General features: G+C 37.7%; 1 protein-coding gene across 1 annotated transcript in view; it reads right to left on the bottom strand.

Annotated features, from left to right (window-relative positions):
- psd2 (pleckstrin and Sec7 domain containing 2) overlaps nucleotides 1-22323 on the bottom strand; it is a 189838-nt gene that overhangs the window by 26298 nt on the left and 141217 nt on the right. Inside the window, exons 7-8 of the mRNA XM_066716375.1 lie at nucleotides 17348-17406; nucleotides 6777-6866 (exon numbers count right to left, since the gene is read on the bottom strand). Coding sequence (XP_066572472.1) covers nucleotides 6777-6866; nucleotides 17348-17406 — 149 coding nt within the window. The remainder of the gene's footprint in view (nucleotides 1-6776; nucleotides 6867-17347; nucleotides 17407-22323) is intronic.

The raw sequence follows: 22323 nt of genomic DNA, 5'->3' as shown, positions 1-22323 counted from the left end.
AGGTGTCAACTGCTCCTATGTCCCACGTGCGGTGTTTGAGCAGGCTCCTGCACCCCGTGGTGTATATAGTTCGTTTGTACGTAATCTACTTGTCAGCACAGTGGAGCTCTTCCACTCTGTACTATTCAGTTGAGTTGGATGCTCCTGTGCTGTGCACAGGCGGCATTAATGTTCCTGCTGCCACGCAATATATATTATTTTTCATTTGTACATTGTAGAGCTGGTGTGGCCTCGTTCCTAGCTGGGCTAGTGGATCAAGCGGCCCATGTTATGCGAAGAGTGCATGAAGGGTTTCCTGCACACCGCAATGTTATGATTTGATGGTCATGGTAGAGCCTGCTGTTGTCCTGCATTAGCTGCGCTAATAGGTGACAACTGCTCCCGTGTCATGTGGTGGTGCATGATTTGCTTCCTGCACCCCGCGATGTGTTTAGTTGTTATGACAGCAGTGGAGCTGGGTGCTCTGTACCATTCAGTGAACGTGTTTTTCCTGTGCTGTGCGGAGGCAGCAAGAATGTTCCTGCTGCCGCACTGTGTATACTGTTATGTCCAGCTGTAGCTACTCAGTGAACTAGCCAGATGTGTGTTATTCAGTGGGTCTGTGGCCCCGCTCCTGCAGGATCAGGGGTTCACTGCCATGTTAATGCACGGAAGGCGCAAAAGTTGCCTGATTGCCCGCGCCATATTTTGTGCAAGCAGATATATGGCCTTGCTCCTAGATGCACTAGTAGAACAGCCGGCCTTGCTATTGTAAGCGGAGGGCATAAGAGTTGTCCTCTGTAGCCCCGCTTTGTATATGCTGATTGCAGACAGTCCCCAGTAGAGCATGACTACGGTCCTCGCTCCTGGACAGCCCAGTTTGGCCCCAAGGGGCCTCTGGAAGTGGAAGGGACCTGTTCTGAGAGACACGCGCAGGTGCCAATGGCAGCTTTGATAGAGTGACGTTTCGATCGGGTTCCTACGGAAGTGCGCAGAAACCCCCTCCCCCTTGGACAGTGCTTCCTTTTTCAGATAACCGGGGTTGCATATGCAACCTATCGATTTATTATTATTACTACTATGATTTCTATTTTTTTTAACAGATGGGTTAGTTAAGAAAGTAGAATGCTAATTGGTGGGGTGGCTTTAAGAATGATTTGAACATTAACAGAGCACATGCTATTCTTATTGTTATCTCTGTCAATTAGTGCTTTACAAGAACCTGACTATTTAACACAGATTAAATGAAAGAGTCTTTCTCAATTACATCCACTTCCATCCATTTCCCTTTCCTCAGACAGCACACTCACAAACAAATTAAGTCAGAGGGTGATAATTCTTTCTAAAGACTGATCACCAATGCATGGTTGGAGAATGTATTGGGCCTACCCTAGAATGCAAAATAAATGATAGTGGTCTGATGTTGTCTGCAATTAGTAAAGAAGACAGTGTATAAAAACATAGAAGACCTATTGCACAGTTCTCTTGTGCATGTGTGATAGAAATGTTATTTATTTACTTATTTTTTTATACTTTGCAATCTTGAAGGTCAAGTTAAAGGCAGACGCTTGCCTCAAGCTCAAATATGTTTTAACTTAGGATATTTAGACATGGATGCCTGACAATAGATGTAGCATTCTTCCTGTTTTACTTACATTAGATAATTGTGTCATCAGCATTAATGAGAAACAGAAATCTAAGAAAAGCTTAAAAGGACACTAGGACACATTCAAGTTATGATGTATTGTATCAATTCAAGAGTTTAGATTGATATGTATGTTTACTTAACCTTCTTTAGTGGCAAATTGCCATTATATGTATTTATTATTGTAATCTCATCAGCTGTTTTTTTTTTTTTTTTTGTAAGAAGGTTGTGGTCTCAACTAGTATTCCAGGGTAATATAACAGAAAAACACCCAGCCTCAGCCAGCATTAGCTATAGATCCTTGATTGCTATTGGGGTTATGAAGACAATGTCAATGTACCCTAGAGCCAGAGGAAATTTACCAAGTAATAGATTGCTATAACCCTTTTGCTGTCATTTAAGTACACTTGCAATCAACACTGCTTATTTGTACTATTTGTAGAAACAAATGTACATTACATTACATTATTTGTCAAGAAGGTGTTTAACAGTTATTCTTACATCTCTCAATTTTAAAAACTGCCTGTGTCCCCTACAAAATAAACAGACTCCCATCAACACCCTTTCTTTCTTTGGCTTTTTCCAGTTTCCTTTAAACAGGATTAGACCTTCACGCTCAATCCCTAGTTGTTCACACTGACATCTAATAAACTGAGATTATCTACAGGCCCAGGAAAATGAATTGTCAGGAGTAGTCCATGCAAGCTGATCAAATGTACTGCAACGTAGGTACAAATGTTAAATCAAAATGGCAAGCTATTTACCAGCTTAAGAAATGTTGAAACAAGAATATAAGTGTGTCGGGGACAGAATGTTAGGATGATACAAGGAAGGCAGAAACAGAAAATACCTAATATAAATTAATAATGAAATGAGCAGTGCAGACAAAAAAAATGACTACTCTTCCCAGCTTTAAGAGTGTTAATGACTTTACTCCAGAGAGGCTCAGTCGATAAAGAAACAAACTGAGCCCTATGAGCTGAGGTTCGCCAGTTCCAGTCCAGCTGATGTAATTTGCTGATTGTGACTGGGAGAGCTCAGCGACATGGCATAATTAGCACAGTGCCAGGGTGGGTTAAATTAGCAGGGCTTCTCTCAGCTTGTTGCTATCTAGAATTTCCTGCTGGCCTCCAGGGCGCCTGCAGGCTTGCAGTACCGTGGGGAATGACATGCCTCTCCTCCATTCAGCGCTGAATCACTCATGTGGGCGGTGTAGCCTGCATGGTGAAAAGAGACGTGTGATTCGAGGATGGCCAGGATTGGAAGAGTCTAGTTGTAACTGCTCATGTGAAGGTGGTGGGAGTCATAGAACTGAGCCAAGATGTATTAGCATAATTGACAGTTCCAAAGTCAAATAAAGAGTATTAATGACTTTAGTGGTGGATTTAAGCAGTCCAAGATCGGGATTGGGGATATCTGGTCTATACACAGGAATTCACATCATTTTTACATAGGTATACCTTTGAGACACATTCAGAGTACAGGGTGTAATGCCTACAAATCAAGTACTCATTAGTTAAAGAGAGAAAACCTGGAATGGCTAAAATGATTAGCTGTCAGAATGGATTTCCCCAATAGTGCATTAACTATATTGCCCCTAGTTTAGACTGTAAAAAGCCATTTATTAAATTGTATTGGCCTTAGTTTAAAAGACAATGAAATAAACAAAACAAAAATGTGTGTTCTTCATTTGTTTGTTTCATTCTCAGTAGTCTAAATTCAATACCAAACTTGTGCATGACAGAATAAGATAAGACTCTTGCCTATAATAATTTTCATAGCTCTACTGTTTATGACTATACTGAAAATACTATCCAATGTTGATTTAATATACTACAAACACAAACCTAACAAAACAAATCCTGTGTAGTATGGAAAGAATACAAAGATAAAGGAATACTAAAAACCATCATGCATTGAGGAACCTACGTCATACAAAGAGGATAAAGGAGCTCAGACTTTAATGCTTGGAACAGCAGATTTCTGATTCAGGATCTCAAAATCAATGAAGGAAATGAGAAAATTACTTAAGCCTCAGCAAGGACACAGTAGACACATAAATAAAGTGAAGTGTAGGTGTATTTAGAACAGATTACAGGGGGCACATATTTGCACAGTCTATTATGAATTTTTGAATGAACCAGCTAATTCTATTGTGGTAGCTGGTTCACATGGATACTAAGGGTGTACATTTTTTAATGGAAATCGAAGATCGATTGAAATGAGCATTCAATTTTAACCATCAAATTTGAAGACGGGATCGCACTAAACCAAAAGTAATTCAAATATCAGTAAAATTAACAACAGCAGACTTCTTAACACTCGAACCGCCATAGCCGCTTTATGTGCGCTTTTGCAATTCAAAAGTAAATGTCTCTGCATTTGTAAATTTCTCCCGCTTATCTATTCTTATATGTTACTAAATATTTGAATTAAATACATATACAGCGTTTCAGCTGTAAACTTCCTGAAAATGAATGAGTTATAAATACTTTCTACTCCAACCACCAAATCTGCAGTTTAGGCGGTAGGCTACACTGAATATAATATAGACGACAATCTGGGCTTTGTAATAAAATTAGTCATTGTGAAACATGTATAATCATGTTGATTTATACACCAGTTTACACCGTTTATTGTGTAAGGTTTATTTTATTATTCATTTTTTTCATGTTTATGTATATGCTCACATTTTGATAAACAATTGAAGAATCACACCTGATCTCGTCTGCCTGTCCTCTGATCGGCTCAGCAAGTTTCTAACTTTCCTTAGAATTAAATTATGACAACTCCAGAAAAACGTTTCATGCAAATTCAGGGGTGTTTCTAGGCCGCCACCTGCAGGGAGGTGCCCCCACCTGCCCTAAACAATATATACCCCCCCCCCCAAACAAATAAACAAAAAAAATCAATATATATGTATTTTTAATTATTATAAAAATAGTGTTTTCCCTAAAAACAAAGTTGACAAATTTCGACAGTGGAATTCATCATAATTGTTTTTTTTAACTATATAAAAAAATTATATGTTTTTGGCATTCCAGCTAGAGATTAGCATCTGTTTAGCTAGCCAACAGGCGCTTTAAATTCATGGACGTTGGGTCCATGAGCGCCGGGAGACAGTTAAGGAACCGCTCTGAATATAACATAGGAGAAACACTCCTATTTTTTATTCCATATGCTACATACTGTACTAGCAGAATTCTACTATAATTCAGTTATTCAATATTTATATTTTTCAATTATTATTTCATAGGGTTGACAGCTTTGTCACTCAGAATCAATTTCAATTTAAATTCTATTACAATTAATTGATATAGTGTACAGTATAACATCTCTTGTTCTTCCATCAATATTTTAACAATGTACTCTGATAATGCATGTCCATTTAAGGCAGAAAGATACTTGAATCCCTTACATTCATGTTTATATGGAATACACTTCAGTATGTACTACACTAACCGCATATACACAGTTTTAGCTACTTTTTCCTACAATATCAGCATAGAACTACTGTATGGACAGAAAATGTAAAAATCCAGAAAAAAAATATTTTACAATCTGCTCTTTACTTTTAATGATACTCCCTATCACTATCACCTTTTCGCCTTTCATATAAAGCAGATCTAAGGGAAAGCTCACTTGTAATATGTTCAGAGCATGAATATCTAATTTATTCCTCAAAGTGGTTTCTTTTTTCACTTGCTTTTGAATTAATTTCCAACATGTTAAATTAAATCTGTAATCTCATGCTCTCCATAGAATTCCTTTGCATATTTGTGCTGGAGCTGCACATACAAAATCAGTCAACTGAAACTGAGTGATAAAACTGAAATTTAAAATGCAAGTTTAAACTAGGTTTCTTTTTAAAATGTTTAATATACAAGGTAGTCATGTTTTAAACCAGTGTTCCTATATGGAAATATACTTTTAAAAATCTTGTTTTAATAATTCAAAAACAAAAATTCACTTAAAATTGAAATCTATTAAGGGAGTTCACATAAATGAGCCACAGTTTTCAATTCAACAAACTATTCATAGTGTCACACTGTGAGTGTTTGCCACAATGCCAGGCTCTTGATATAGGCGGGGTCTCAGGAAATACACACTGGAACAGGAGGTATAGTGCAGTACATGCAGGTTTATTATTACAGTGCCCAAAACAAAAGAAAACACAAAACAAAGCCCTAGCTCCTGGTTGAGCCTAACTAAACAGTGAAACAAAGCCCTCTTTATAAACTAATCAAAAAGTCACACAAACACACAGAAAACAATCTTCTAATTCATCATCCAAAGAGAAGTCAAAGTCCATGAGCAAAAGTTAATTACCAGTAGTTCAGTCAATTCTCTGTCTCACCTTCACAACAAAGCATGCCAATGTCCTGCCTTTATAAACTCTCTTTATTGAGAGTTTCTTACAGTATTAATATGAATTGTGTTATGAAAATTGTCATTTTTTATTGGAGAGTAAAGTTGGGACAGACATATTGGTTATACATCCCTATCATGACTGAAACATGAAATCAAACATGTATACCTACTCACAACTTGCAAATTAAATACACAGTACTTGATGGCAGGTTAGCATTTGGTAGAAAGGGGTAATTGTCTGGAAAACAAAAAGCTGCTATTGAGTATTAGAAGTGTACTTTTTATGTGCATATATGTGGCTCAAAGTCTAGATTTTTCTGGGCTTTAAATTGCTTTTAGTGCACAGACATAGTTAAATGTTTTTAAATCTTTAAAAATTGAGCTCTGAAATGTGACAATGCTAACAAATAAAATAGAATCTTTAAACTAATTAGGAATTTGAATTGTTAACATTGGAAAGTTAATGTCACCAGGAGAATTTAACCTGGGTCCAAATATGCCCAATATGTCAAAGCTAATATTTAATTTTAAACAATCCAAATACTGAATGGAAACTAAACTACATTCTCACACCTGACTAGGTGGAACCTCCAGGGGAAATGTCTGCAGTGTGTAGTAAATAATTTAAAAGCTGCCTCCTGTAACTTCTGTGCTGTACCTACCCTGGATACACAGTGAAATTCAATTTCCAGTGCTACTGAATTCATGTATTTGCTTCAGATGAAAATGCACTTCAATGAAAATTGTGAAACAAACAAAACAAATCTTTGCTGGAAAATACCTTCAATGAATCCTTTGGAAAATCGCTACCATCGTTGAGACCATCCAGGTTCGTTATGAACTGCTGACAAGACATTTTCTTCCCAATATTCTGTAACAAAGAGATACCACAATTAAATTTCAATTGTTTAAAGTCTTATGATAAGCCATGGTCCATTTTGTCTTAATATGCACTGAAAATATGCTACATAATGATATTTAAAAACAAAGTATGTCTTCTCTGATCTTTGTTGTTTGAAGCTAAGCCAAATTTGCAACATAGCAATAGTGACATAAACGAATGTATGTAATTCAATGAGGCAGCACAACAGACTGACTGAATATAAGTGTTGCCAATACTTCTTAGACACTTTAAACTAATTTACTTCAGCGACTGCTATAAAAGTACAAGCCTAACAAAGTCTCGAAAAAGTACAAGCCTTACAAAATTAAATTTAAGAAGAGAAGGAGAGAATGTGAAAATAAGAAATTGGCAAGTATAGCGGTCGGTCATCAAGTACCTCTAACACATGAAGCTAATGTATATGTTTTGCCAACTAAAAAGAAACAGGAACATGTTTTACTCTACATGTACCATGGCACTTGACAGAATAAATACCATCTCCATAGCATAGTTTACTCTAAAATGTCTAAAGATAACTGTAAAGTTTCAACTATAGTATGTAGTGATTCATAATACTTGGGGAACCCAAACTATACATACAGTCTCAATTTTGTACACAGTTATTTGTATGCAATAAGAGACTTTTTACATCTCATTAACATCAGCTAAATTGTAAAATAAAAGTCTGAATGGAATAAAAACTTAAATTAGATTAATTAATCAGTAGCACATCTGGATGACATGAATATCCTATCCTCAAAACAAAGTTTCCAGGGGCAGGATTAAATAAAAAATGTTCATGCTGCGAGTCGCTCACAGAAGCATTATCGCATGTCTGCGAATGGAAATCGCAGTATTAAATCAATAAACTATCTGCGAGAAAACACCCTGAAAATGCTCTCGCAGCTCCTCTAGTTTTAGACATTGCGGAGTTGTCTAAAGCCTCTCGCGGTTGAGGCGCAGTGAGAGAAAGCGCAGCTCCGGCTTTATATATATATATATATATATATATATATATTCAGCCTATACCCTATGGAAGGGGGGTGTTTCCATGCTTGATACATGAGGATACAACGCACTCACACGGATTGAATGTGGATTTTGATTGATGCTTTTTGTAGCCGATGTTGGGACAGTACAGTATTTCTACAGTTCACGTATTTCTCTCTATAGGCTGCTCGGCGCTTCTCACTGACAGTTATAGGGGCTGGAAAACGGTGTTTATACAGACGCGTAATGGGGGCGGTGTTCTCCGTTGCTTCGTACGTCTTTGATCGTAATATTTTTAGGGAGGCTGACAGAAAATGCACTGCACGTTGGGTGCAACCCCCCCCAAAAAAAAAAAAAAAAAAAAATATATATATATATATAATTTAATTTAATGGAATTTAATTTCCACAAGAACCCGTAAAACTATTCAATGTAATGTTTCGTAGGTTTTCGAAGGGGAGATATGGCCAATTTCATATGGCCAATTTCATATATAAATAAGTATATATATATATATAGCATTCATGCAACAGCATAACGAAACCTGTAATAATGTAGCATCAGTCAATCATTCATTACTAATCACAGATCAGACACGCATGACGCAACTGGATTGAATGCGCACCATATCTCCATCTATAAAAGAGAAAGTGGACTAGTATGGCAATTAAAATTATAATGGCAGACATCGATGGAAGACGATGCCAGCCCTACACTTTCAGATCCATCGGAACTTTCTAGACCTTCCGATCACCTTTTAATAACACGTTATCGGGTTGATAGACACAGCATAGCGTTATTGTGTCACCTGCTGAAGGATAAATTGAATAACAGATTTGCACGCAACCATCCTCTCACTGTGGAGACAATTATGTGCCGCGTTAGCCTATTATGCTACAGGCTCCTTTCAAACTACAGTAGGGGACGTGGTGGTAGCGCCAAGCCACTATCAGCAACGCTATCACAGCTGGCACTGTGGAAAATCAATGACGTAGATTGTCATATATACAACTGACATATACACAATTATATTACAATGTCATATTACAACGTGTACTGTAAAGAGAATTTATGTAGGATCAGTGGCGTAGCCAGGAAAATGAGGGCGAGGCATAATGAGGGATTCACGGCGGGGTCTGAGGGTCCTCCAGCAGAAAATGTAGAAAATTAAATACCTGAAATGAGCGAATTCATTTCGGAGTCGAACAACTTATATCAATATCTCCATGAAATATATATTTGCTTCACAACCACATATCACAATGGGACATATCCAGTGAACACACTGTAAATTCACCAGTGTTGAATTAACTCCAACAGTGTTAAAATTATAACTCTAAAAAAGTGTTTATATAACCCACACTCACCAGAGTAAAATTAACACTTTCAACCGAGTTGGCATTTTTACACTGCCTCAGAGTTAAAAGTTCTGCTCTCAGGGAATTAAATAAGCAACTCTTAAAAGTGTTTATTTTATTTTATTTAACACTGTACTACTCTCACCAGTGTTAACTCCATTAGTCCATTATGTTGTTAACCCCCTGATTACTCTGCTTTTATCAATCAAACGATAATTAGCATTACCACAAGATTTGCTTCTATACACTCTGGATGATCAGAAATGTGTGCATGTGTATAATTGATACTGTGTATTAAAATCTAGCAGTCCTTTGTTAGAGAAAAAGAGAGAAAAAATATATATTGGTTTACAAATTACTTTTCAGTAAATAAATACCCAGACCCAATCAAACACACATATACAAGTAATGCTTACAAGCACCACCACAAACCGATAAATAGCCACACATTCAAGTCTGGGGTTGACTCAAAGACATGATTTCGGAGTTAGGATAGAAAAATCTGACAACACAAATATAATACATTGGTGGGTAAAGATACATTTTACCCTCAAACAATAATGAATGTACAATAATTAACAATTATTCAAGAAACTACCACAATGCATTGTGGGTATGGTCAATTATTTGGTTTTACACCAGTACAGTGTAAAATCAACACTCTTTAATTTGACACCCAGTATTAACACTGACTGTCAAGATGGTTTAACTCTCAAAGTGTCAAGTGAATCTTTTTAGTGTTGAAATAACACTGATTTTAACACTATATTATTAACACTGGGATTTCAACGCTACAGATTTTGCTGTGTTAATCATAAATGTAACCGCTATGATGTACAGGTTTGTAGTTTGATATTAGCGGGTGGGTCAAAGATTTGATATAATCTGGCCTTTGATTTAATCCCAATCTAGGATAGGTTTGCAATAACTTCATGTGTCTGCTCTGGTTTGCATTATAGCAATAAGTGTGGGGGTGTATTTTGATAAGAGCATTCATAGCTCTGAGCTGAAGCTCTGATCTGAAGAAGACCTCTCCCCCAAAGTTATCAGATTTCCTAAACTCATCAGCGTGTGAACTGGTTTACATCAAATTGGCAGTCTTGGTAGGATGGCACTGAGAATGGGCCAAATAGCTTGGAATCCCTGCTGTGAGATGTCTGGGGAAGAGGGCCTATAGGTAATAAAAACTCTTTGAAGTGGACGAGAGCCGAAATCCTGACACAGAGCTACGAACCCGGGCCAACCGGCATTTCCAAAAGATGGCATGGATTGACATCAGTCATAAATCAAGCCCCCCTCCAATAGGACACTGGGGGCTGAAACCGAAATCCAATCTCACAAACTCAAGAACCAATCATCTATTGATCTGACGTATAAAGGGTAGTGCACGGCATCTCTCTCTCTCTCTCTCTCTCTCTCTCTCTCTCTCTCTCTCTCTCACCTGAACCAGTAACTCACTGCCACAGCTCAACCTGTAGCTCTGTTGCCAGAACCGGAACCAGGAACCAACTAAATCTTTGCCGGCATCAGAAGAGTTAAACTGGGAGAAGGAGATTGAGCCATACGAAGAATTCTTTAAAGAACTTTATTCAGTTGAAGTACTTTAGAAACTGCGCATGCCCGCCTGTACCCATCTGATCAGTGGAGTTTTACAGCTGGACAATTGACTAAGTCGACTGCAATACGAAAGTGTTCAGTCATTGAAATAGCTATTGAATCTTAAGAAACTTGACCCTTGGAAATGAACAGGGCCCTGCTTTCGTCAAAGACCATAGACGTGTCACTGGTAATGTCCAGTCTCCATTCCTGCCTCCAATAGTTAAAAACGGAAACCCAAATTGAACCAAGAGATTGCAGATATTGATTTTACAACTTTGTTTCTCCCTGCAGTTGAAGATTCATGACTCAGACCAAATGCACTGAATAATCTAGTTTATTATTGTGAATGTGAGTGTATATTGGTCAGTTGGGGGGATGCAAATTAAGAAAGTGATTGTTGCTCTGCCCCTGCAGCTAATCATGATTTAACATTAAAGGAAGTTTCAATATTATTTTGCACATATTACTGGTTTCTATGAGTGTATTCATTTTTATTATTAGCACAAGCCTATGCGGTATGTGGGTAATTAAATAAACAGGTGCAATGCAGAGAAAACAACACAATATTTTGTATATATATTTCTACTGGTGGATTGGTCGCTAAGTTTTTCTTTTTACCTTCCCACTTTCCTGCCCACTTTGTGTTGCTTCAGCTGCTTTCACTGGAAAGGTTTTGTTTTGGTAGAGCCAATTGGAAGTTGCAAATTAGCAACATCGGTTCTCAACCTTTTTTTACTCACGACCCACTGGAATCTGACATATATTTTTATACCTGCCCCCCCGCCAAACAAAATAAAGTAATACTACCACCTAGCATTAATAATAAGTTATTTCAGAAGTATGGCATTCAGGTTCAGCAGTGTAAGAACAATACATAATTTAATGAAATACATTTTACATTTAGTAGTGTTTATGATGTCAGTCAGTGGGACAATTGAGCTTGTCTGGTACTGCAAAGCAGGTCAATGTGAAAGATGAAAGAGAGAGCCGATACATCAGGTTGCCTGTTGCTGAACAGAATGACCACAACTGCTCTGTGCTAGGAGGAGAGGAGAATTGGGGAATTATCCATTATTTTCTGTAACTCAACAGAAGATTAATATTATATGTTTTATGAATATAATCAAATTGTATTAGTTTTATATTAATTCTGTCACAAATAAATAATTATTGCACACCTGTGACTTTACTGTGTCTTCCCTTCGGAAAATAATCATATTGATGTAATAATATGAGTTTCAGTTAAACTGTTATGCGCATTGGCTGGAAATCATACTTAGAAAAAAATCCTCTTACAATATTTAGTTTTCAAGGCTGCAAGTTTGGAAAATCCAGCTTCAATCAAGTGTGTAGAAGCAAAAAGCAGGAGCACGTTTTCTGCAGCAGTAGAAATCTGTGGGAATTCCTTTGCAATTGAGAGCCTGAAATGTGTGAGAGAGCAGGTGCCAAAAAGTTGCTTTAGTCTGTTGTCACATGTCGACTCGATAAACTGATCTTCTGTCTTCCTGAAAAGATTGGTTGAACCAAAAGAAATGACGAACAGATCATGAACCCAGACAAGGGAACTGTAATCCTCAGACGAGGTAGTGGACAAACTGTTGTTTCATGCCCTTGACATGTTCAAATAAAACAGCTTTCAGATTATTGTAATCCATGCTGCTGAAACTCCTGGAAATCCAAAAATGTAAGAAACATATTGAAGTTTCCATTTGACAGTTTAGCGGCCAAAATGTTTTGTTTTTTTTGTACAAAAGCTGTTACTTTGTAAGCAAGGAGCAGGATATTTGCATCTTTGCCTTGCATTGGCTGCTCAATGATGTCAGATGACCAAGAAAGCAAGCAGAGCCAGTCAAGAACAATCTTGAAGGTGGTGAACAAGATCAGACTGGGCATCAATTAAGGACTGTTTCACCTCTTTTCATAGCTCAAAAAGTCTAAGAAATACTCTCCCTCTTGATAGATATCTTACTTCGGTGTGTAAAAGTAGGTGCTGTTGATTTATTGATAAAGAACTGAAAATAGACATGCATTAAGTGGCGGTGCTTTCATTAAGTTGATTACCTGCACTGCTTGTTGCATTACAGACTTCGATGTTTCAATTTTCTTTGTATCCTAGGGTTCTCTATGTATCATGTAGTGTGTCCTTTTAACCAGGGGGGCCACATGCTGAAGTCGAGTGACTATACTACTCAGCTTCCCCATCATGGCTCGAGCTCCATCACCTCAAATCTCAATAAATCGATCCCAGTGCATACCTCCTTCCCAAGAAATTATCCAACACTGCAAACATTTGTTTGCCGGTTGCATGTGTAGGAAAAAGGATGGCAAAACAGAAATTCCTCCAGAACTGGATCTTCGCACACACATCTGGTGTAAACGAGCAGTTGTGCAGCTCCAGCGACACCTTTCGTCTCATCAAGTTTACTTGTCTATTGCAGTTGAGGAGTTGATTTTTCACACCAGTCACAGATTCTGAAATCTGGCACTTAACTTTAAAACAGGTTTACACCAATCTGCACGACAGTGCTTTCCCCAAACAGCTGGCAAAATCAATGTCTCTGCTATGATGTGCAGCTTGCAAAGTTTTGCAACATGAGGTGTGATATAGCATAAGATGCCTTAAGACACTTGTCAGACAGTGTAGACTGCTTGCTTATAGCTACGTTTTGCTGATTGAAAGCACCATGTTTTCAGTTGAAAAAGTTGAGTGGTTTATCTTTCAGTGCAGAATGTCTCCCCTCCAAATGCTGTCTTCATTTGCAAGGCTTCAAACTGTCATTAGTACATCACCACAGATGACATATTGAGGATGTGATTCTTCTGCAGTTCCACCAGAGGTAAAGCCAAATTCCAAGTAACTGTCTTCATATTTCCTTTTCTTTTAGAAGATGAAACTGTACATTTAGTTAGTCTTATTTCATGCATGGAAAAATATTCAATTTTGTGTAGCCACTGAACAGTGTGCACTTCACTGTGCTATTTCAGCATTAACACATCCCTTATTGCCTGGCTGATTAGTTTAAGTGTGATGCAAAATAAACAAAAACATATGTAATAATAATAAAGAGTGTAAATGTGTAATATTAAAAATAATAATTATTGTTTTTGTATTTTATTATCATTATTACCATGTTATTATGACCCCCCCCAGGTTGAAAGCTGATGTAGCACCAGTATTGTTTTAAAATAACTAGTTTAAATACTCTTCCTAGTTCTGAGTCAGTCAGTGATTTAAAGAGAGCTGGAAAACCTGCTGGAATGCATTCCCCAGGGATAAGCATTGGGGGCTCTGCTTTAGAGGAATTTCAGCTGGCAATCAGTTGAATTACTGCATGCATTTAGGTTTTGTCTGCTCAACTTATCTTGAAACTAGCTCAGTATTCAAACTCTAAATTAATTGGCAATAGTAAAAATGACAGAACAGTGGCAATAATAATCTTTCTGTCAACTCTATTTCTATCAACTTTCTTTTCACTTCAAATGGCTCTGCTCTCCACAAAATGTCAGATACCGCTCACAAGAACAAGAACACCTTTCAAAACTACATTTTTTTAAAAAGAAACATTTACTCTTGAGGTTAAATATATATTTTCTTTAGTATTTCATGTTCTTTTTGTATATTATTATATTTTCATGATGGAATGCTATGTTATATGTTGCTATTAAAGTATCTTTATATTAAAAAAATCACTTCATTAGATGTGAATCAATGTGGCATTACCAATGTGAGTTGTTGTGGGTTATACAAATGTGGCCTTTCTTTGGTATTTTCTTTCTTATTCAGACAGTCACAGATCACTCAGTTTAGTACACTGTCAACAGTTTTCCATCTTGACATTTTGAGCTCTCTGCAGGTGTGTTTTGCTTCTACCAAAACTTGGATGGTCTTGTTTTAATCAGTAGATGGTCTGGTTCCAGAATATGTCATAATTGTCAATATTAGCTGAGATTTTGTATTCCTACTCAGACCAAGTATACTCCCACCCCCGACCCCATTTCAGAATGCCGAGGGGGGGTAAATGCGGGGGAGTATAAAAATACAATTTTTCACATCACGTCGTTTTCACATCGTTAGAATACTGAGAGTCTCAGCTTTCATAGGATACCAAACACTTGGCAAACTGCACAACAGTGAAGAGTACACATGGGATTAAATTGAAGCACACTTTTAAGGGTACTAGAGGGGTTTGACAGTTTAACGGGTTACATGTTGTTAAATAAAACGATCCCAAGATTTCTTTTTTATCTCCAATTGTTTATTTGTTCTATGCTTTAATTTCAGAGTACATTGAGACATTAAACTGCATAAATTTCAATAAAAGATTTTTTTTTTCTTCTGAAGTTAAACAGTATCAGAGTAGAACAAACAATGATAAGGCGATTCATATGGCATTTACACAGAATCAGAATTGCATTTCAATAACACGGTTCAGGGAACGTGAACTAGTAGCAAATGTAAGACAAAGCAAGGGAAATTAACTCATTGATATCCAGAGTGAATCAATCATCGAATTCACTAAATGTAAACTAAATGTAAAAAAATCAATAACAATATATTATTAACAATTATATAAATAATAATAAGATGAAGAAGACATCCAAATAGGCATTGAATTTAATAACAATGCTTTAGTAAAATAAAAAAGCACCCTATTTGCAAAAGATAAAAACAAACTCACTTTATGAGTGAATATGAATGAATACTTACATAAATCACTAAAGATATGGTGGCTACACAGCACTGCAGTAGGTGCTAGTCACATTAATGTAGGACACACAGCAGGAGTAATGTACATAATATGATTATTTTTGAGTCTGTGATGACCAACATACATATAGACAATTATAGGTATTGGGTAATATTTATTACAACTACATCCACAATATTGTGTTTGTACTGCAATACTACATGTATGAGCCTCGTTGTTTGCCTGTCAGGACAGTGGCATAGAGGTGTACATTACCGAGGAGGTGATGATACCAGATGTGATTGAGAGTATTGTTGAGAGGATAACGATTTGGATAACGAACTTTGCTTACGACTTTGGACTTGTTTGTTTTTATGTTTAGATAGATAGACCTGTTTTAGTTAGTTTTTGATTTTGCACACCGAGTACATCAAATAAAACCTGCACTTAAACCTCAATTATTATTTATTATTTTCGTATAGGGCAACTTACATTTGTACCCATTTATACAGCTGGGAATTTTACTGTGAATCTAAGTGAAGTACCTTGCTAAAGCCACACCCAGGATTTGAACCCACAACCTTCCAGTCATGAGTCAGAGCCCTAACCACTACTCCACAGTGCTGCCTATCTACCCCCCACTCAATATGTATATATACTGTACAAATAACAGAACATTTAAGACATCACACATGAGTGCAGAAACATGGCACTCGCCTCTGTCCAGCACACTGCAGAGTCCTGTTCCTTTAATGTTGTGGCTCTATTAACATATAGTAATGTCTCGGTAATTGCAAACATGAGGTGCAAATGTATTCCATTAAACACGCACATAGCAGAATTTAATTTGAATTGCGTGAAAGCCCTAATTCGATTCAATATATAAAAAAGTGTGATATTTGCAGGGCGCATTCATCCAATAACTGCGCAAAGCTGGCAGTGAATAACAGCACACTGTGCGAGTCACAAACAAAATGCTATATTCAAATGTCATGCAAAGATTTGCACCATGTTAGAATATCTCTCCTTTTTTTTGCAAGGCACACATTTTGCATGGAAATAGTCTTCCTATTATGCTTAATACTGAGGTTGCATAGTCATTATGATTGTATGTTCAATTAATTTAAAAAGTAATGTTAAAAATTAATAATATATTTATTTAATATTATCAGCTCTGAAAGTTTCTTCCAAAAGCATTTACTTTAAGAAGAGCACAAAATGAGAAAAAGCAGGATGAATTAAAGTTGATGCATAATTCAGAATTCTGAAGGATTTAATGAATTTACTTAATTGTATTAATTTATTTTAACAAAAAGAGACTTATAACACAACACTTTATGGAGCTGTAGGTGAAACCTAATGAAGCAGAACTAAACTGCACTTACCACCTGAAAGTGGTTATAAGGAGTTAGGATCCAGGAGCAGTCAGGGACAAGAAAAGGATAGACAGTATTAGTAGCAAATGTGCACAGTACGCATTTTTTAAGAAGTGGGAATACAGCAATGGATAAAAACAGCTGCACTGCCCACTGCTTTCAGAAATGAAAATATACAAAAATAAAATAAAGCTAGATACATGGGGGCAAAGTCACAAAGCAATGACAATCTTGCTATTCTTGTAACTTTCTCTAAGAAAGATTAAGTTTTTGATGTACATCCATGTGAAAGAAGTGTTTGAGTTCTGGACTGCATGTATTTATGCAAATGTTTATGAAGAGACTCCACTGAAAAAACCTGGGACAAACTAATAATTATACTACTACTGCTAATAATATTTTGTGGAAAAAAAGATGTTTGACAGGAAAATGCAGTCTTTGGATTGGTATGTACATACGTGTCCATGGAGATCTGTATTGAGGAGCATCAGTGCACAGGTAAGTGTGTGGACTCCATCTGCAGAGAGGAATGTAGTTCTGTTAGCTTTAGCAGTCTTTCAAATCCTTCATACACTCAATTGTAAAATATAAAGTCTGGAAATTAAAATCAATGGTTGGGTGAACATAACAATGTAAATATTTTATTCAGCATCCACTTCCCAGGTAACACACAACATTGCCATAATGTTGAATAGCGTTGTAACATGTTGTTACGTAGCTGGGTTATGTGTAGTGGTGCAGATTAAAAACAAACTGTGACTGGCTACAAAACTCATAGTGGTTACATTTATCATTGGAAGAAACTAGCTAGTTATTATCATCACTTGAAAATGAACAATGATGTTTACATCAGTACAAAGTACATCATTTTAATATCACTTGATGACATCTACTCTAAACAGCAAATAAATACAAAGTTTATGCTCGGTGTCTCAAGGTGCAGTGCTGACAGTAGACCCTGCGGTGCAACGCACCTGCGCACTCGCCATATCTCTCCAAAGAATGTGTGCACTGTGGCCACACTGACAAAATATGTAATGAAGAAACCAGTGTTCAATGTTTACACATACATGTTAAATATATGATCGTGTTACACAGATATATTTACACTTGTACAACTGTCTAAATTGCATTTCCATACATAAATACTCTTTACAGTACACCTTTGTAATATTCTCCGTCTGTGTGTGTGTATTTATTATGTATTTCTTTATTTAGTTAATCTACCCAATGTGCAGTGCACAAACCTCATACACTGGATGTGTACTGGCTTACAAGTTATGCAACCATATATGCCTGTACATATTCCATAAATATCATCCAGACGTCTCCATGCTTTACCTATTCTTGTAAATATTATGAACTGCAATTATACTGTATGTTTACGCTACAGCCGCTTGGACAGCAGTGTCACTCAATGCAGTGTTCGTCTCTTAAAAGTTGCGTTCAGTCCATATAGAGAGAGATGCATGAATTATTGAAAACCTTATATGTCCAAGCTTTGATTACAGAATGCTTATATTAGATACACATGAGATACACATTAGATACACATTCAATCTGTGGTGAGTGTGTTACTGCACGGGCTTCTAGGGTACAGAACACTGTAAGAAAGGAGACTTACATGGATTTCTAGGCGGTATCTGGATGTGAATGACAGTGAATGCTCAGTTCGTGAACTGCTGGCTGAGATATTTTAACAACAATATGTATGCTAACCTAATATAAACGGATACTGGACGGCATTACCTTTGGCCTTCTTGTACCCATCTGGAATAAGCTGTTTCTCACTGGTGAGTGCATTTTCTCAGTTTAAAATGGAAAGGAACACAGCCCACCTTTCTGTTATGTGTAAAACTTTAAACTAATGCCAAACGTATCATGCATGGAAACACCACCCTTATATACACCGATCAGCCATAACATTATGACCACTGACAGGTAAAGTGAATAACACTGATAATCTCGTTATCATGGCACCTGTCAGTGGGTGGTATATATTAGGCAGCAAGTGAACATTTTGTCCTCAAAGTTGATGTGTTAGAAGCAGGAAAAATGCATAAGCATAAGGATCTGAGCGACTTTGACAAGGGCCAAATTGTGATGGCTAGACGACTGGGTCAGAGCATCTCCAAAACTGCAGCTCTTGTGGGGTGTTCCCGGTCTGCAGTGGTCAGTACCTATCAAAAATGGTCCAAGGAAGGAAAAGCAGTGAACCGGCGACAGGGTCATGGGCGGCCAAGGCTCATTGATGCACGTGTGGAGCAAAGGCTGGCCCATGTGGTCTGATCCAACAATCAAGCTACTGTAGCTCAAATTGCTGAAAAAGTTAATGCTGGTTCTGATAGAAAGGTGTCAGAACACACAGTGCATCGCAGTTTGTTGTGTATGGGGCTGCATAGCCGCAGACCAGTCAGGGTGCCCATGCTGACCCCTGTCCACTGCCGAAAGCGCCTACAATGGACACGTGAGCATCAGAACTGGACCACGGAGCAATGGAGGAAGGTGGCCTGGTCTGATGAATCACGAGTTCAATGTGTTGACTTGGCCTCCAAATTCCCCAGATCTCAATCCAATCGAGCATCTGTGGGATGTGTTGGACAAACAAGTCTGATCCATGGAGGCCCCACCTTGCAATTTACAGGACTTAAAGGATCTGCTACTAACGTCTTGGTGCCAGATACCACAGCACACCTTCAGAGGTCTAGTGGAGTCCATGCCTCGACAGGTCAGGGCTGTTTTGGCGGCAAAAGGGGGACCTACACAATATTAGGCAGGTGGTCATAATGTTATGACTGATCGGTGTATAATATAGGCTGAATATACATAACGTTGTAGTGAGTACTCAATAGTAGGCACTACTCCGATTAAAGATGTGTTAAGAAGGAAACCATTTTCAATTAATGTTTTCAGAACAACAAACAAATTCAAGAGGAGAATAAATGAACGAGTGAATTATATAAAAAAAAAATAACAAATGCGTAAAAAACAGAACACTGACACATTGCTGAATACAATGTAAAATTACATTACATTTGATCAATATCAAAATATTTTCTCTCTGTGCATAGACAATAGGCAACAGTATGTTTGTGTGGATGTTGGGCACAAGATGTTGTTACCCACACTGTACACCTGTATTGTAGTTACTGTAGCAATAATCAGTTATTTCCACTGAACACACAGAGCCACGGAGACTGTGAATAAACCCGGGGATGCGCCTGCGTAAACCTGTGCTGGATGGGCTTTCATTACATTGTGCCTTAACCGCGAGAGGCTTTAGACAACTCCACAGTGTCTAAAACTAGAGGAGCTGTGACAGCATTTTCAGGGTGTTTTCTCGCAGATATTTTCTTGATTTAATACAGCGAAAATGTAACCACTCCCACTGTATTGTTGGGCGGGATTAAATACAACTTTAACCAGCCGCTAATAGCAAACTACACAACTGTACATCATGGGATTTACATTAAAAAAGAGAGTAGCATCTAACCAAACATGAAAGCGCGACTGAGTACAGTGGTGTAGTTTTGTAGTAGCGGCTCCGTGAAAGTTGTGTTTTATTCTCTCGCATTGTGCCAGAAAGGAGCTGCGAGAAGGTCGTTTTGCAGCGCAAATCGGGTCAGATTTAATACCACGATAGTTTAGCAGCGCGATTTCCATTCGCAGACATGCCGCTAATGCTTCTGCGAGCGACTCGAAGCGCGAACATTTTTGATTTAATCCTGCCCATGATACAGTTGTGGGATATCTATTTGACCAGAGGGTTTGAATTAGATGGGCCATGCAAATTAGTACAATCTTAGAATTATCCAAAAGCATTTTATATTTTTATTATTATTCTCCTTGATTGCTTACTGTTAAAGTAAAAGTAATAACTGTCTATGTTATGTGCCTTTTTATACTAAAGAAGTGTGTTCATTTTTCCTCATCTCTGCTACAGAGTTGTGTTTCAAGCTTTAAAGTCATACTTCACAGAGGTTAAGGGGAGAACGATTTGAGCACAGCAATAACAATCAACAATGAGATGGATGAAAAGTGTAATCATGCTGAAAATGGTAGCTTGGGGCTTTCAAGCAAGTATTACTTTAACCTCTTGTTATTGTGGAGGTTATTTTCTTCCACTTAAAGTAAAGGCATTACAGGCATTTCAGCACATTACTCGTCAATTATGTTTTCTGTTAATTCTTTTTTTCTGCCTGCAGCACACTGAGCACATTTTGTAGAAATTGAAGAGCTGTATTTTTCCACAGGAGTAACTCAATAGTACAAGAGAAGTGGCTTCTCTTAACATTTATCTCATCAAGCATGCACTTTGTTAGCCCTGTTAAAACCCTGGACACTGCATGAATAGCTATTGCCTTGAATTGAAATGCTGGATTACTTCTGCTTCTGTGCTACTGATAAGTTATTTTATTTTATTCATTACACATGGAACAACTATCTTCTTGGTTTAATACATTGGATCATAATGCCAGAACGATTTTAATTTTAGTCAAATCAGAAATAGTCATTTAATTAATTAAAAATACTTTTTAATGAGGAAGACATTGGTTTAAATTATGTACAATGGCAGTGAAAGGTATCAATTGTTTTGTTTTCTTTGCCATTGGATATTTAACTTTATATAAAGGATTACCAGAGACTGTATTGGATAAATAAAGCAATATTATTAATTATGTCCTCACTTATAAACATTCCCTTTTTCTTTGTCTTTATTTCTGTTGGTAGGGTATTGATTCCAAGTAACACGTATGCTAATTTATATCTGGAAAAAACTGTGTTACAGACATTTGGAGTATTAAGCAAAGAAGCAATCATGTATCACCTTTGAATGGGGAGAAAATCCTAGGAGGCAGTTTTCAATTTCATAGTGTGAGTTGCAATGTGAAATATGAGAAATAATACAGGAAACATTAAACCATGCAGAGAGGAATTCTGGTAAATAAGAAACATGTCTATTTAAGTGTGTGGGTTTAACTATAGTGTTTAATGACGGTTCTTATTGAGTTATTTGAAAACAATAAACACGGACGGAGCTCCCCGCCGGCAAAACAGGTGCCGCCCCCCCACACCATGACGCTCCACTGTCGGTTCACATCACGCCGGTGGAGACTGAGGGGAGTCTATCTGCCCCATCCCAGGATGAGGGCAGTGGACAGGCCACCTGGAAGGAGGACCGCCTGTCTCTGGGTCCTCACGAGGACTCGGAGCTGGAGGCGGAGCTCATGGAGGAGGAGTTGGCCTCTCCCACCCCTCCTCCTCCGTTGAGCGTGGACACCCCTCCTGCTCCCACGGGATAGGACAGGGAGTTCTGGGCGGTCATTCAGAGGGCTGTGGAGTCTCTCCAGCTCCCATGGCCCTCTGACCCTGCCCCGCCACGCTCCAGGTTTGAAAGGGGTCAGCGCGCGCAGCAGCCCACACGGGCCCTCCC

The sequence above is a fragment of the Amia ocellicauda genome, chromosome 11 (assembly GCF_036373705.1).
Source record: "Amia ocellicauda isolate fAmiCal2 chromosome 11, fAmiCal2.hap1, whole genome shotgun sequence".
Classification (NCBI taxonomy): Eukaryota; Metazoa; Chordata; class Actinopteri; order Amiiformes; family Amiidae; genus Amia; species Amia ocellicauda.
The sequence above is the reverse complement of the archived record's forward strand: the minus strand, read 5'-3'. Positions and strand labels throughout refer to the sequence as shown.